Source organism: Corvus brachyrhynchos, unplaced genomic scaffold (assembly GCF_000691975.1).
Source record: "Corvus brachyrhynchos isolate BGI_N302 unplaced genomic scaffold, ASM69197v1 scaffold23, whole genome shotgun sequence".
Lineage (NCBI taxonomy): Eukaryota > Metazoa > Chordata > Aves > Passeriformes > Corvidae > Corvus > Corvus brachyrhynchos.
The window spans coordinates 12,911,983-12,926,733 of NW_008238983.1; the positions used below are offsets into that span (position 1 = coordinate 12,911,983).

The following is a 14,751-nucleotide window of genomic DNA, read 5'->3' on the forward strand; positions in this document are numbered from 1 at the left end:
TACAAGAAACAGAATATCAGTCCCTTATTTGTACAAAAATACCTGAAAGATTACAATTAGGTTCACAAGCCAAAAAGCTATTTACAGTATGAAGCAAAGCATATTGAATAAAGGTTTTGTCTCTTAAGTTAATACCTTTTGCATTCCCTGAAACTTTAAACTTTATTCCATTTTACAGTCACTAAATCTTGCATTGTGACAATATAATTTACGATAAGCAAGTCTTGCCACTGGAAAGGTGCATTGATTGGTCAAACTGTCAGGTATTTAGTGCAGAAAAGATAAGACAAAACATCTAAACTGAGGCACGTGTTTCTTCAAGATTAATTAACAAATAAAAAGTTTTTTGTACTTTAACACCTATTGTAACATAACTTAACTAGTAACCTCATTACCAAAATGGTTTGGCATTTTCCTTCTCAACATATTCAAGATTGCTACATGAAGTATTTATTTAGAAAATAAAATCACAGGCAAAAAGATAAAAATTCAACAGGCTCCAAAACAACCCTGAGCATCCCCTTTACATTCATGTCATTTAAATACAAAAATAAGAGTCAAATGTCCTTCAGTCCTTGGTATTCTGAGCTGGCAGCCAGCTGAATCTGTTGGAAAACTAAGGTGGTATTGACTGTTTTCCAGCAGAAAGAAGACAAAGCAGTGATCTGCTTAAGTAAGATTGTTGCCACTTTGAAGGTGGTCACTTTCTCAAAACAGCTCACTTTAGCTGGGAAGAGTACAAAATACTAAGTCAACCATCTACATACAAAAATCATGGTTCATAGTCAAACTTTTATTCTCAATTTAAATAAGATGCAAGGTTTTTTTTTATAAATATGAAACACTGCAAATACTATCCGCCTACTGGGAAAAATGCATGGTTGTCACTAAGCTATGTAAACAGAAAAACTTAAAACTACAGCATAAATGGTCTTATTAAACTGGTAATGTAGTCAATACAAGTATCTTTTTTCTCCTAATAGGGGCCAAATAGAAGCATGCAAAGTGAAGTCAGACTTAAGTTAGCTCAATTTCAAGGTTTAAAAATACATTGTCTAGAAAGCAGGAACACTCATTTCACTATGTACAATTAAAAAAAGCAAAACAAAACAAAACAAAAAAGGCTTCTACTAAAAACAAAATCAATTCTTCATTTTTAGTATCTAGACATTAAATGGAAAAACAATACTAAATGTGTTCTGTAAACTAAAATACAGTGTTTCTATACCATTGACATAGTTTAAGCTGATATGGACGACTCAGGCAGGTTATGGTTTGTCTTAAGCTATTCTTAACACTACATGAAGACCTTAAAGTGTAGGATTGGTTTTCCTTCTTTACCCTTTCAGATGGCTAGGATTTCAAACCCAGTGGCAAATATTAAGGATTAACTAGCCTGTGTAAATAATTTACCATTTTACAAATGCTCCATTCTGCACTACACTCTGCAAGTTCCCAGGGTGGAATACTTCTCACTGTGGCTAATGGCACCAAGCACTGGGAAGTTATTTCAGTTCAAACAGTTGCTGAAGGAATGGTTGGTTGCAATTGCAGGATCAAGGTGGGACTTGTCTGACTTTAATACTGATTTATCATCAGAAAGAGTTATTGTGTAAACATGAAATAATTCATTTAAACATTAACAATAAAGTAGTTCTGATGACAAACCAGCACCAGAGCAAGATACATGCTTGTCTGCCACGGGTACTGGCGTGCAGTAGCACACATGACACAGGGATCACCAGTTACCTCGATGGATGATATTGCCAGCAGCTACTTCACAATCAAATCTGTTTCTATTCCCAGAATGTTCCTTCTCACCATGTAAACTTTCATGGCCCTACAAAAAGCAGAAGGGGTACAGTTCTTCTTATGCCCTATCCCCAGGAGAGCTTTGTGTCACTGTAGCTTTACTATATCGAAAGAGCTCTTTGAAACAGTCTGAAAATTCAAGGAGCTATAAAGCTAAAAACACTGGTTTTTAATTTTTTTTTTTATTTTGTCATACTAAGACTACCTGCAGAAGAATCTTCTCACAAAAAATGGTGGTTTCAAATACAAGTGTAGTCATTCAGTCCTACTCTATTTAGTAACAGTAAGTTTCCTCAGGAAAACAGTCAAAAGGCTGTAAAAAACAAACCACCACTCCAATAATAAAAATTTGTGCATAGAATCTAATACAGTTTCTGCATGACTGGATGCCACTAATATGCCATCAACATACTACAGCCATAATGCTACAAGTCAACAGTTTTAAGAGTACGTATATTGGTGGTATGTTCTTTTAGAATTGTATCCTCATTGCTTCTTCAAAGACATCTGCAGATCTTTGAACCTCAGGTCTCTCTCAGGAAAGTACTGAGACGCGCGCGCACACACACACACACACACACACACTTCTTGATTTTCTTCTAGATCCTTTTAGGCTGAAGCATTCCATACATTTTAGGGTGCAGATTAATACCCAACTCCTGCATGAATTTTAAAAGCCACATCAGCTCCTAATATAGGCTGCATACAATATCCGAAAATAAGTAGGAGTGCAAAAAAAGTGATCAATACAAAAAGTAAACACACTAGTCTTAATTGTCAAGATTATTCCAGGGCAAGAGTTCTTTTCAAAGATTTCTCTTCACACTTGTTCCTGTTAAGTGGCCCAGCCAAGATAGTTTCCAGTTTTGTTTTAAATTTACTCATTGTTTTACAGACCCTCCCCCCATTTTTGGGATGCTGGGACACTCAGCAGCAATCACTCTTAGGTGTTAGACAAACCAGCAATCTTGGTCTGTTGGCACCTGTCGAATCCATCCCTTTCAGAGTCCCAAGGTGCATAATATTTATCTTTTTTAACCAACTTACGAATCTGCCAATTCCCCAGTGTCAGCGTTCTCTTACAATTACTCTTCTATCAAATCCAGTCTTCAGTGAGAGTCAGATTTAAGGTCATAAGGCCACTCGGATGCAGTGGTGTTTGAGTTTGCAGGGCAAGACTCCTTTGTTTAGTTGATAGAATTCAACAAGCTGGATTAGATCACTGAATTTGGTGTTCCCATCATCCAGACTGAAAAATATCTGTCCATCATCTTCACACTAGGAAAACAAAACATCAAGTTAGGCTGCTCATGAAGAGATACAAGCACGGAAAAACTTAGAGAATACCACCAGTGTGTGACATAAATAAATGATGGCCACTTGGTTGGCACTTGGTTGCCCAAGCAACCCAGTGCCTGCAGTTCTTTGTGACATGCACAGCACTAGAAAAAACATACCTTAACACAACTTGTAACGTTTTGCTTATGAAAGTGAAAGCTTGTGGGCGGAGTAATTGAAAGTTGTACAGACAGCACTGGCATTCATTAGATAAAACAAAAGTACCCCAAAAGGATTTGGTAGCTGTTTGTAAAATTGGTAGGCTAAACAAGGGAGGAGGATTTGGAACAATAATAAAAAGGTCTACAAAATCTTAAATTTTTTCATGCTTCTTTTGATTAAGATAAAAATCAAATTGTTTTCCAAATTCTCAGTGTAACATTATTTGAAGCTCAACATTATTGGATAACCTCCAGAATAAAACTTTTTAAAGTTTCCCAAAGTTATTCTATGTTTGTTTAAGTGACATGGGAGACAACAGCTGCTGTTGTTGCTGTCAGTCACAGAGAACAAGTTCCGTGCATTACAGACTTGTATGATGTGGTGACTTACACTAAGTTTTCCAGCAATGTTAATCAATAATTTTAATCAGACATTTGACAATTCTAAAGATTATCTGCTTACATACTTGCTAATGGAAACATCCTTGTTAGTTACATCAGTAATTAATAAGAGGTCTCCTCAGAAGTTGGCAAAAACTTCATGGTTTAAAATTTTGGGTTGTGTTATCAGTATCAAAAATAATCTACTTACCGGCAAGATTTGAAAATGCTTTATTTTTTGATGATGGCATAACGTAAGTACAAATGCCTTTGGATTGCTTTGGCTGTCCCGGAGAAGAAATAATCTAAGAGAGAACATTTTTAAGAACAAATTGAATACTCCTATTTTTTGTTCTTAAATAATCAGAACTACTAAGTAATTCTGTGCCACTGCCAAACTCTTCTTTAGTTGCTTTAAGAGGTGATTCCATAACTGGCAATTTGCTTTCAGTTACTTTACCACACCTATGCAACATTAACAGATGAAGAAACAAGAGGTGCAACATACATGACGGTAATTCTTCCCCTAAGAATGTACCTATGAGGCTTTTTTTAAGGTTCCCTCTAACTCAGCTTTCCATTAATGATACATGCTCTCATGATGAAAATGTTATCATTTAATTCTAGAGAAAACCTGAAGTTCTGTAGATGGCAAAGTAATATATGGGAATCTGTTCCCACTCTACTATCTTGCATCAGTTCACAAAAATCCAGTGTCAGCAAAATTATGTGTAGGTTAAATGGCTGCAGTTGCACAGTAACAGCTCAATACTTTTTAAAAATTATTTCCCAGTTATGTAGCTTCCACATCATCAAGATGGGGAAAACACACACTGATGTTTCCTCTAGAACACTCATGGTATTTTTCCCTCAGCATTACGGAAAAAAATGTACTTTAGGCGTACAGCTACCAACATCATACACTATGTAGCTGTCACTTTTAAGTTAACCCACAAAACTGAAGTCCTACCCCAAATGGACTTTATTTAACATCCATACTGGGAAGAGGAGGAAAAGAGCTAGATAAGAAACCCCGTGTTTCCTCCCCTTAACATTTATGAACTAAGGAAGCAGATCCTCTCCACGCCACAGGAAACAAGAATGTACTTTTGGCACAAGGCTTATAACACTAATCAGTGGGTTTGTGAGATGGCTGAGCACAGGACTGGGGTAGGCCTCTTAATTGCTGACCACTAAGCCAGGAACACACTTTCCCAAGGCGCAGTTGCAAGAACTGCTTGTAGTCTTAAGAACCCAAAGAATTTACTCCAGCTCCTCAGAACTGATTGAGAAATGTCAGTACCACAAAAATGCACCATCATAACCAGGGTCAGTTCAGTAGTCGGGGACAGGCATGTCTTGCCACCCTCAGAAGTCATGCATGGTACTTGAACATTCCTTTATAATCCTGGGAAGACCAGATGTGTGGAAAAGGGACAAAAGCATTTATAAATTAGGATCCATGTGAGGGAGAAAGACCTTACCTGCCCTGTGGTTACTGCAGTTCATGCAGATATCTCAATTATTTTTTATCTAGCTGTTTCAGATAATGCATGGTATCGTAAGCTGGTGGCACAAAGCAAAGCTTTGCACAACTGATGCTGCAACTGTTTACTCAACCTCTGGCAAGCAACCAGCTACCACACAAACAGTGACTACAAAGATAGATGCACCCTCAACAGGAGCTTCAAGACATATCAAAGATAGCAGCATCAGTTGCTTGTATACATTGTTGAGCCTCTTCCACGAACCATCAGGAAACTTAACTTTCTGCCTCCTTTTGTTCAAGAACACACAGAGCAGGAAAACGTAGGCAGGAGTTTTCCACCCTGAAAATCAGGATCCTTAGATCTCAGAGCACATAGGTAACATGGTTCTTTTGTCACTGCTGATGGACCTTATTATGGCCAAACTAACCAATTTTCACCTTCCACAGTAAGTAAGCTGATCAGGCACAAATTTAACACAGCCTCAAACACATGAACACATTTATGAAGACCTCAAGAAGGATGGACCACTGGATTCCTAAGGCAGCGAGTCAAAATGAGCCCAAGATTATAATGATATGTGGTATGAGAAAACCAGAAACCCAAAAAGTCAGCAGTGCTCCTTTGCTTTCTTAGCTTTTCTTCTCTGTTGGACCTGCTAAGCTAAACCCAATTGCCTTAGCCTAGACAAGACTGCCCCAAAAATAAGCAAACACTGCTCGATGAATATATACATGCAATTTTTACTTCCCTAATGTATTTTAGTCTTCAGAAAGATTAGTGTTGCTTCGAATCAGAAAACGATGAAGAAAGGTTTGAATTTCACTGTCTCCTGTGAAGCCAACATGGATGTTTCTACCTTAACCCTGAGAGCAGTGAGGATAGTGAACCAAAGGCAACCATGCCTTTCCCATCCTGCAAATAAACATTGCTGAATGCAACTTCCCTTCAGTAACTATAACTGCATATAAATAAGGAAAACAGATGCTTAGGAGATACTTAAATCTCAACTACAGACATTTTAGAGAGTGCTGGAACAGGTACTTCAATTTCTTTGCTCTAGAACAGAAATAAATAGTGAGCCAGCACCATTAGCTGCTCTGATTCATGCAAAAGAGCATGGATGGCTGATTATAAATTTGTAGGCAAATGGTTAGGTACAGCTTTGCTTGAAAAATATGCCCTCAGTGCAGATTACAAGAATTAACTATTTTCAAGTTCTAACACTGACGAAAACTTGATTGCTTCTGTTGGAAAAAAAGAAGGACATTTAAGTGTATTCCTAAGATTTTACTTTTCAAATTAAAAGTTAGGACCCACTCCTACAAACACACACTCTGACTTTTTGGAATCCAGGCATAGGTTATAACGGGGCTACTCGGCAATCAGGTTACTCAGAAGTGCTCAGAAACCTGTAAACCATTACAGCAGAAGCTGTGCTCTCATCTGTAAAGATTAGACTCTCAGATCATAAATACTGAGCAACAAGAATACCTACCCATCTACAAGCCCTTGTTGCTTAATAATCCTGTGAGATTCTTCTCTAGAGATTCTGCCATGAAACCAGTGCTGTGTCCTATGAATAACTGGAGAAGAGAGGAAAAAGAAGGAGAGGACGGTTAAAAACAGTTACACATGCAACCATTTATTCCACATACTAATTATTTAAACATTTTAAAAGTGGGTATAGTTCTCTTACAGAATATAAAGTATCTTCCATCAACCTACATAATAAAAGAATAAATATAAAAAAATGCATCTACTTAATATACCAAGTAGAGAGGCATTATCTCCATGTATTTTCTGATTTGCAGATATACAATCAGGTAAACAAGAGAAGTCTCTTAGAATATTGCCTTCTCATAGCTTCTTGAAAATGTTGGGACTAAAAATTCTTAGAACACAACGTGTGAGTGAACAAGTTAGAAATAAGTCTCTCTAACTCTCAAATAAAGAAAAGCACTTCAGATGGTGCTTTCAAGAGTCGAGTTACCCCCAAATACTTTTATCTTTATTGTTTTGTTTTTCAAATGGTATTTTAAAATTCTTTTAACAGAATAGCAAAAGAGAATAGCTGTATTTCTTCCAAGAAGTCTAGGATATTAATATGAAATTTCCTGTTGTTTTATTAAACTTACAATTTCAAAGAAATGTTCAGGACCTGCATATTTTACATTTTTCAGTTATTATGGAATGAATTCTGTTTTGAAAACTCTCATTTCTACTCTTTAAAGATTAAAAGATCACTCATAGACTTTTCTTGTCCAAAACAGCCAATTAACTGCTGGATTCTTTTAAATGGAAACATTTATGGAGTGTCTGTTTTTACAAAATCTGGGTTTCAAAAGACTAGTCCTAAAGAGAAGCTTGAGTGGGCCATCAAAGGAAAACAAGCTCCTTCTACGGTGTTCATATGGGTAAGGATGTTAAATGACACAGAAGCTACTGATTAAGATCGTACGTGACGTCAAGGCATTCCTTCTACATGGTTGCACTCTATATGAAATGTACCTTTTCTTTACCCACAGAGGCCTCTGATACTATGGTTACAAACCATCAGAATTTACCTGTACTCAGTGTGGAAGGATGGAGTGGACTTTGGCTACCCAAGATGTTCATTCTTGTGCTACGTTTCTATAGAGAAAATGAATTACCGTTAAATCCACACTAACGCCTCAGGAGAAGAGAATTAGTGCACATGCAATACAAATTTAATTTACAGGAAACTGGGGGCTGGGCAGATTTAATGCAAGGATGAGAAAAAGAAATGCAACTTTGAAGGGGGCTAATCTACAAGCAGCAGCTCATTTCAGTTGGCTTAAAACACAAGCCAGATGTTAATGATGAAAGCTCAGTATCTTAAAAGAAAAAAAAAAAAAGGAAAAAAAAAGACAGAAAAAAAGAAAAGTCTGATATGTTTCTGCTCAGGCAAAACACCAGGCACTCAGTAAATCAAGCAGTATTTCCCTCCCGTACATAAAGCACCAGCTAATGCTTCAGTAATGACTCCTTTTCCCTAAAAGACGAGCATGTGGGAAAACTTGTACTGCAGCTGTCTGTCCACAAGACACTATAAACAAGTTACATCAGTTTTCATTGCAAGAGGTCCTGCCTCTTGTATATTCTGCAATTAAACTTACTGGGAGCAAGCCATTAGTCAGAGCCCCAGCCTCTTCCATGTGGGGAAGCATTTAATTTGACATATTCCTCCTCAGAGACTGGTTTTGCAAACTGGCAGTAAAGTTCTGGTGGGTCTGCTTTCCCCCTCAACTTTCCTCTGGACACTAGGGGGACAGAGAAGCAGTGGTAGAAGGTTGTTGTGAATGTGACAGTTTTGCTAAAGATGGATATTGACTTTCAGATCTGCATGCTTGCAGTGTGATTGCTTCAGGTTGGAGCTAAGCTATACTGTGACCAGCACTGCACTAACATCATAGCACACTCTGTGTTTTGGCTCTCAACAGACACTTACTGATCGCAAAAATAGAAAAGAAGAGAAGATAGCTACCCTCCAAGCATGTCCTTCTTCCAAGGCAGCACTCTGTGCTTCAGCAGGATTTTCAATAACTCTTCCTATTTGCCCCGAAAAATCCATTGCTACTAGTGAGTTTTCAGATACACTTCTCTGAAAAGGAATTTTCACTTGTTTCAAAAAACAGGGAAAGAAAAAACCAGCTTGAGAGTTTCATTTCAAACTGTTTTGGTTTCAGAAGACTGTCCAAAGTCCTCCTTCAAAAGCACAGAAAATACATCTTATTTTTTTCCCCTTTCAAAAGATTCAGAGACAAAAATAGATGGTTTTTCTTTTTCAACCGTAGGGGAGGGAGACGATTCAAAAGCTCAGAATAAAATCTGTTTGCTCAAGTTGCCCACTTGCCCTATTACAATATTCCAGTAATTCTCAGGACCAGTTGGGATCCAAATATAGGATCTTCCCTTTTAGGTAGGTAACAGTCAGCTCTTGGCCCAACATATTTTAGGAAATTTACGTGTTAGTTTTGCCAGACCTAAGCTGGCTTCTGCAGAGACAGCCAGATGTCTCTGTACCGTACATCTCAAAGAGCATGACGTAGCCAAGATTTTTCAATCATGTGGATCATGTAAGCCTAAGATAATGGAGAGCCAACCATGGGAACTGTACTCATGCAAAACATGAACTTTACATTGATTTGCTACACAATGCTGAATTTACATTTCTTAGCGTAAAATTTTCCACTTTTAAAATGCAAAAGCAAATATATCTTTTCCAACATTCCAACATATCAGTGAGTAAAGTTCATTACTTACTACTGGAGTGGAAAAGTGTGGAAGCATGGCTTTTCGCTGCTGAGGAATTCTATAATTCTGGTACAATAGCATTCCATACTGCCAACAGAAACACAAGGACATCATTATTCAAATATATGCCCTAGGGAAAAAAACTATAGTGATTTCATAATACCACTTATACTGGAGCAAGGTGCCACCAGTTTATTATTTTCCTGATCAGAAGCTGTCCCAAAGCCATTTGCATTGAGTAATAGTGATTGGCAGGTGGCAATCAAAGAGTAAATATGCACAAGTTTTATTTAAAAAAATACATGCTTGAGTGATATACACAGGTAATTTCTGCCACTCTCAGCTACCACTATGTTTGCCTTGTAGAACACAAGCTTTCAGTTGAAGTCAGAACAGACACATTAATTCCCTTCTTTTTACCTCCTAGAACTTAAAAAATATCTGTGCAAGACATCCAAACCCGGTTTCCATAAAGATAAAAAATAAGAACCTTTCTAATTCACTAGCTCTTTCAATAAATTTCACCAGGAAATATCACTTGGTACTTTTCTCATCCTTAAAAAAATAAGGTGATTGAATTCCAGTCATGCTCTTGGTTGAACATGATAAATTTTAGCAACACTAGTAGCTAGGATGGTAGGAAAAACACCTACTCAGTGCCTTCCCTAGAGGCACAGTGCTGAAGTATAGCAACATTGATTACTGAATGTTCTAACTGAAATGGTTTATACAGGGTAATACAGGACTATGGAAAGCTAAATGAGATGATGAATAAAAAGGAGGGTTATGAACACAGCCTTGGGGCACAGCCTTAATTTTCACTGACTGTACACCTTTAATCATCTTTTGGTGTGTCTTAAAAACAAACTTTTTTTTTTTCTGTATGTAGGACATAGTAAGGTACAGAAGAACACAGCAGTTTTCAAGGCAGAACATTCAGAAAAAGACTTAGAACCAAACCAGAATTTATGTACATTTTCCTATGAAGATCAGGACGTTCTCTGGTTCAAAGGGCACAAAATAGTCAGCTTTCTCCTCAGTTCTCTCCATCCTGATTTTGTTTCAAAAAGCAGTGAAGCCTCCTATCACATTATCAAGAAATTTCATTGTTTGCTCTTAGATATGAGTAACTTTCACCCAGACATAGGGTTACTTATCTTTGTTACTTCTAATAGAACTTCCAGAAAAAATGAAAAAAACCACAAAAATTGCAAAAGGCATTCTGTTCTGGCTAAGAGAACCACTTACCATTATGAAAACATTAGCTTTATGATAACTTGAAAATACCTTGTTAAGCAGGTTTTTAAATTCATTCACGTATCTCAAATTTGGGTCCAAAACTAAAATTATACTTCATTCATATGTGGAAGGAATAGACCTCTGTCCTGTGCTTAAATTCTTAGGTGGGACAGGTCTGCTTGGCATTTTTCTCTTATCCATACTGTTTTGGAGCAGATGATAATTAAGAACACACAGGTAATTTCTCATTAACAAAATAACAAATGCCACTTAACTATAGGTGTAGCTTTGCAAAACTAGAAGAGATTAAATACCTTGAGGAGTCGAAACGCAGTCATCCAGCATGTCCTGCTTTGCTCATCTTCAGCACACAACAACCGCAGTTCCTTAGTTTCATTTCTCACTCTGTTTGGCTTTAAAGTAGTAGAGGGAAGTCAGATATATTCATTAGAAAACCAACAACACTGTAAGCTTACTGCAGGGTAAAAGGAAGGTGCAGTACAAGTCTAAAGAATTAGCCAGAAAAAGCTCCCACCACACTGAATTTAAAGCTCAGGAGAGGCTGAGCATGCTTTGAAAGAAACCACTTTCTCAGCTGGGTCCAACAAGATAAAATGTTGGTGCCTCCTGACTTTCAGAAGCTGGGCTCATTGATCCTTGTAGGTCCCCTCCAACTCAGGATATTCTATGATTCGATGATTTGAAATAATGTGCAGTTCTAGCAGTTTATAGGAACAAGGTACTCAAGCCATGCTGAGAACTCAAAACCAGACCTGGGCACTTAGTTTTGCTGGTTGTGGTAGTTGAAGGGGGTTTTTTGGTGGTTTGGGTTTTGTTATCTTTTTTTTTTTTCAAATCTGTGAGAAGTTTTATAAACTCCCATTTGAGATGAAGGATGAAAGTTTCCATAACAGAAGGTAACTGAAAGTTTGCTTCCATCAGTTCAGGTTCTGTCCTGCAGCCAGTCTCTTTGATGCAAACCCTTGTTTTCTAGCTCTGCAATGGCTGCTAGGAAGGAAACTGCTTCACTACTGTCATAAAACCAGCTCCCAGCTTTATTTTCTTCTCAGAAAATTACACTTTTCAAAGCATTGAAATACTTTCCAAATGAATCTTTCAGCACAACAGTTTTAAAAATCTTCAAAGGCAACTGGTTATTCTTATATTCATTTTTCCAAGACAGTCTTCCTCTTTAAATAAAGGCGAACCTCTGGCCCACAATAATGGTAAAATTGCACCCCATCAGAGCTTGCTGCGATATAGTTTTGGTGCTTGCTGTCCACAGAAACTTTTCTATTCAATTAGAGAACTTGGAAAAGCTTTCATCTGTGAGGTGAACCAAGGCCACCTCACAAGCACACCATGCTTCAGCACTGAGCTGCTCTTGAACAAAAATTTCCCAAACCAAAGGAGCACCAGATAAAGTGTTAAAAGTGTCACATAAAATGATGACAAGATTCACAGGACATGCCTGCCAAATGAAAGATGTTAAAGATCAAGTCCTCATGACAGAAAAGGCTTGCAGAGTTTTACATACAAATCCCATTTAGCTGGGGGTTGGGGTGACTCTGAGCTACCAACACCGTCTGGAACTTTGAAAGAATTCAGTGAGAAGGTTTACCTTTATACAAAATCCATACTCTGCAGGGGCATTGTACAACTTCTTGCCTGCTATCAATGAGAAGATATTGCTGTCTTCTAGGTCAGCCAACAATTGCAAATGTCTTGGCTCCTGGGGAAATAACATGATTTAGCACAGGTAAGTGAAAGATTTTGGAAGATGTTGTGCAAGCTCTGCAGTCTCTCAAGCCCAGCTTCCAACAGAGGGCAGTGCACGAGCGCTGCTCCTCTCCCAGGCAGCCCTCGAGTGGACATGGCACACACCCCCTAAATATCAGCCTACCAGCTGAAGGTGCTTGGTACAAGAAGCTCACAAAATACTTGTGCAAACACATCACATTAAAAATGGCCTGGCCTATTACATTGCTTCAGAGAAATCTGAAGGTTAGCACAACTTTAGTGGCCCCAATGATGTTGCCTAGCTGGTTCGTTTTTATTTTATATTGAAACTCTATGGCTGTGTTCATGCATCGAGAGCCCAGGGCTTGACTGTCATTTGATCGTGCCTTACTTATCCTTTTCTATGGAATAAAAAAAGGGAACACTGTGTGGAAATTTTTAAAAAACAGCAAAAAATACCCACTGTAAAAGCAGAAAATGCTTTCACATGCTACTACTGTGCAACTTCTTTTTTAATCTTACCTTTGAAGTTCCTTTTGTAGAACAATAAAGTCCTGATCTCCTCAAACACATAAACAGTTTCTTCCATGATTTCCTACCCAGCTCTTTCACATGCAAGAAACCTTGAATTTCAGGGCAGCTACTGGAGTTTAAAAAGTTCTGTTGGAGAGGAAAATGTAGATGAACATTGTGTCCTATGGATGAATTATAAAATTGTCACTGTATTTGCAGAACAGAGAAGAAAATGGCAAATCACTATGCTGACTTGAGGTGCAGTTTCACACTGGGCTTTAACTGACCTAGATGTTTAATCTGATTTACAACCGAAATAGATATTCCTGCTCCTCCCATTGCATCTACCTGGCCATCTCCTCCTGCAAGTGACACCTTCCTATTCTCTGCATCAAGATTTAAATCTCAAAAAAGATATCGCTTCTCTGTATCCCCATTCATCTTGCACTTGGCCTGAAGGGAGAGAAAGTAAGCTTATTAATTCTTAAAATAATACTGTGTCACAGTAATTCTGGCAAATTGTCTAACTGGAAACATTGGCCAAAATCTCCATCTTTATCCTAAAGTTTTTGAAAGGGAAGAGCCTATTTCAGGATTTCAAGTTTTCCCAGGACAGGAGGTATAAAAGACCACAGAGTATTTAACTGAAAATGACATGTAGAGCAGTCAAGTAAGTGCCAGCAGTTATACCAGACTTCAAGATTCAGAAGCATTTATGTTCTTGACGTAAGTAGAAGGACTACATACAGAATAATTGGTGATGTATCACAGGAAGGAAGCATTAATTATGTAGGAGAACTGATGGATTGCTCCCTTATTACAACAGCCCGGATTTTTAAATGACAGAGGGCTTGATCAGTAAGTTAAATGCCAAATTAATAAATTCGACAAGTATGAAGAAAACTGCAGGAATCTTGTTGGTCCAGATGTCTCTGCAATTCTTCAAAGTTGTGTTTTGGTCTTATTTGGCGGACAATGCCCACAGGAAACAAAACCAAAACCAGTGCCCTGTGTCAAAATTCTTACTTGCATTAAACCCTATTTTTTTCCAGTCCTCCTCCTCATCTCATCTAACACAATGGGAAAGAACCATCAATTTTCTTTCTATTTGTACTATGAATTCACTTCTCAGCTGTGAAAGGGAAAGACCAAAAGGAGAATAGATTCTTTTTGTCTAGTCAGCTAAAACAAAGGTAAACTAAGATGGCAAGCTTTTCTGCATGTCTGAGCCAGGTTGAGACTAGGAAAACAGATCCTAGTGGTTTTAATGCTATTGTCATGACTAAAAATACTAGCTCTTATTGCAGTATATGATATCATGAGATGGTATTTAATATTCTTCCCTCTTATGTGTGTCATTAAAACCAGCAGAATTGCTCAGTGTTTCAGGTGGCCTCACACGCAACATGGTTAATGACTACAAGGCTGCAGGAGGTTTACCTTCAATAAATTACAACTGCCACTGAAATTCTGAAAAATGGTTGTGTGTTTTTTAAAAGAAAAGAAGTACTTAAAAGATATACTTTAACGAAGATAATTTTTTGTGGTTAAACAATGAACTAGAGAGAATATACTCACCCTCTTTCCCCCACCCTCTTGTGTTAACCCCCAAGACTTATGCTTCTCCAGGACTGTACCTTTCTGAGCCCTCCCAGAAGCAAACTCTCATACCTCATGAGGTTGTAAGGTTTTCCTTTTGCTACCACTTGAGTTACCCTCAAAACTTTTCCATCTTCAAGAACATCTTGCTCTTTTGGGGAGTCCTGCTGCTTGTATTAACAAGCAAATTCAATTCTCCACTT

At 37.8% G+C, this 14,751-nt stretch overlaps 1 protein-coding gene across 2 annotated transcripts in view; it reads right to left on the minus strand.

The window, feature by feature from the left end:
• Positions 1 to 2,443: 2,443 nt before the first annotated feature.
• Positions 2,444 to 14,751, minus strand: part of GRB10 (growth factor receptor bound protein 10) — a 116,640-nt gene continuing 104,332 nt past the window's right edge. For both annotated transcript variants that reach the window (XM_017738726.1, XM_017738727.1), the window contains 9 exons: positions 12,959 to 13,096; positions 12,318 to 12,428; positions 11,011 to 11,109; positions 9,467 to 9,544; positions 8,688 to 8,804; positions 7,747 to 7,813; positions 6,678 to 6,765; positions 3,904 to 3,997; positions 2,444 to 3,090 (listed from right to left, as the gene is read on the minus strand). In XM_017738726.1, coding sequence (XP_017594215.1) covers positions 2,944 to 3,090; positions 3,904 to 3,997; positions 6,678 to 6,765; positions 7,747 to 7,813; positions 8,688 to 8,804; positions 9,467 to 9,544; positions 11,011 to 11,109; positions 12,318 to 12,428; positions 12,959 to 13,096 — 939 coding nt within the window. In that variant the 3' untranslated portion in view covers positions 2,444 to 2,943. The remainder of the gene's footprint in view (positions 3,091 to 3,903; positions 3,998 to 6,677; positions 6,766 to 7,746; positions 7,814 to 8,687; positions 8,805 to 9,466; positions 9,545 to 11,010; positions 11,110 to 12,317; positions 12,429 to 12,958; positions 13,097 to 14,751) is intronic.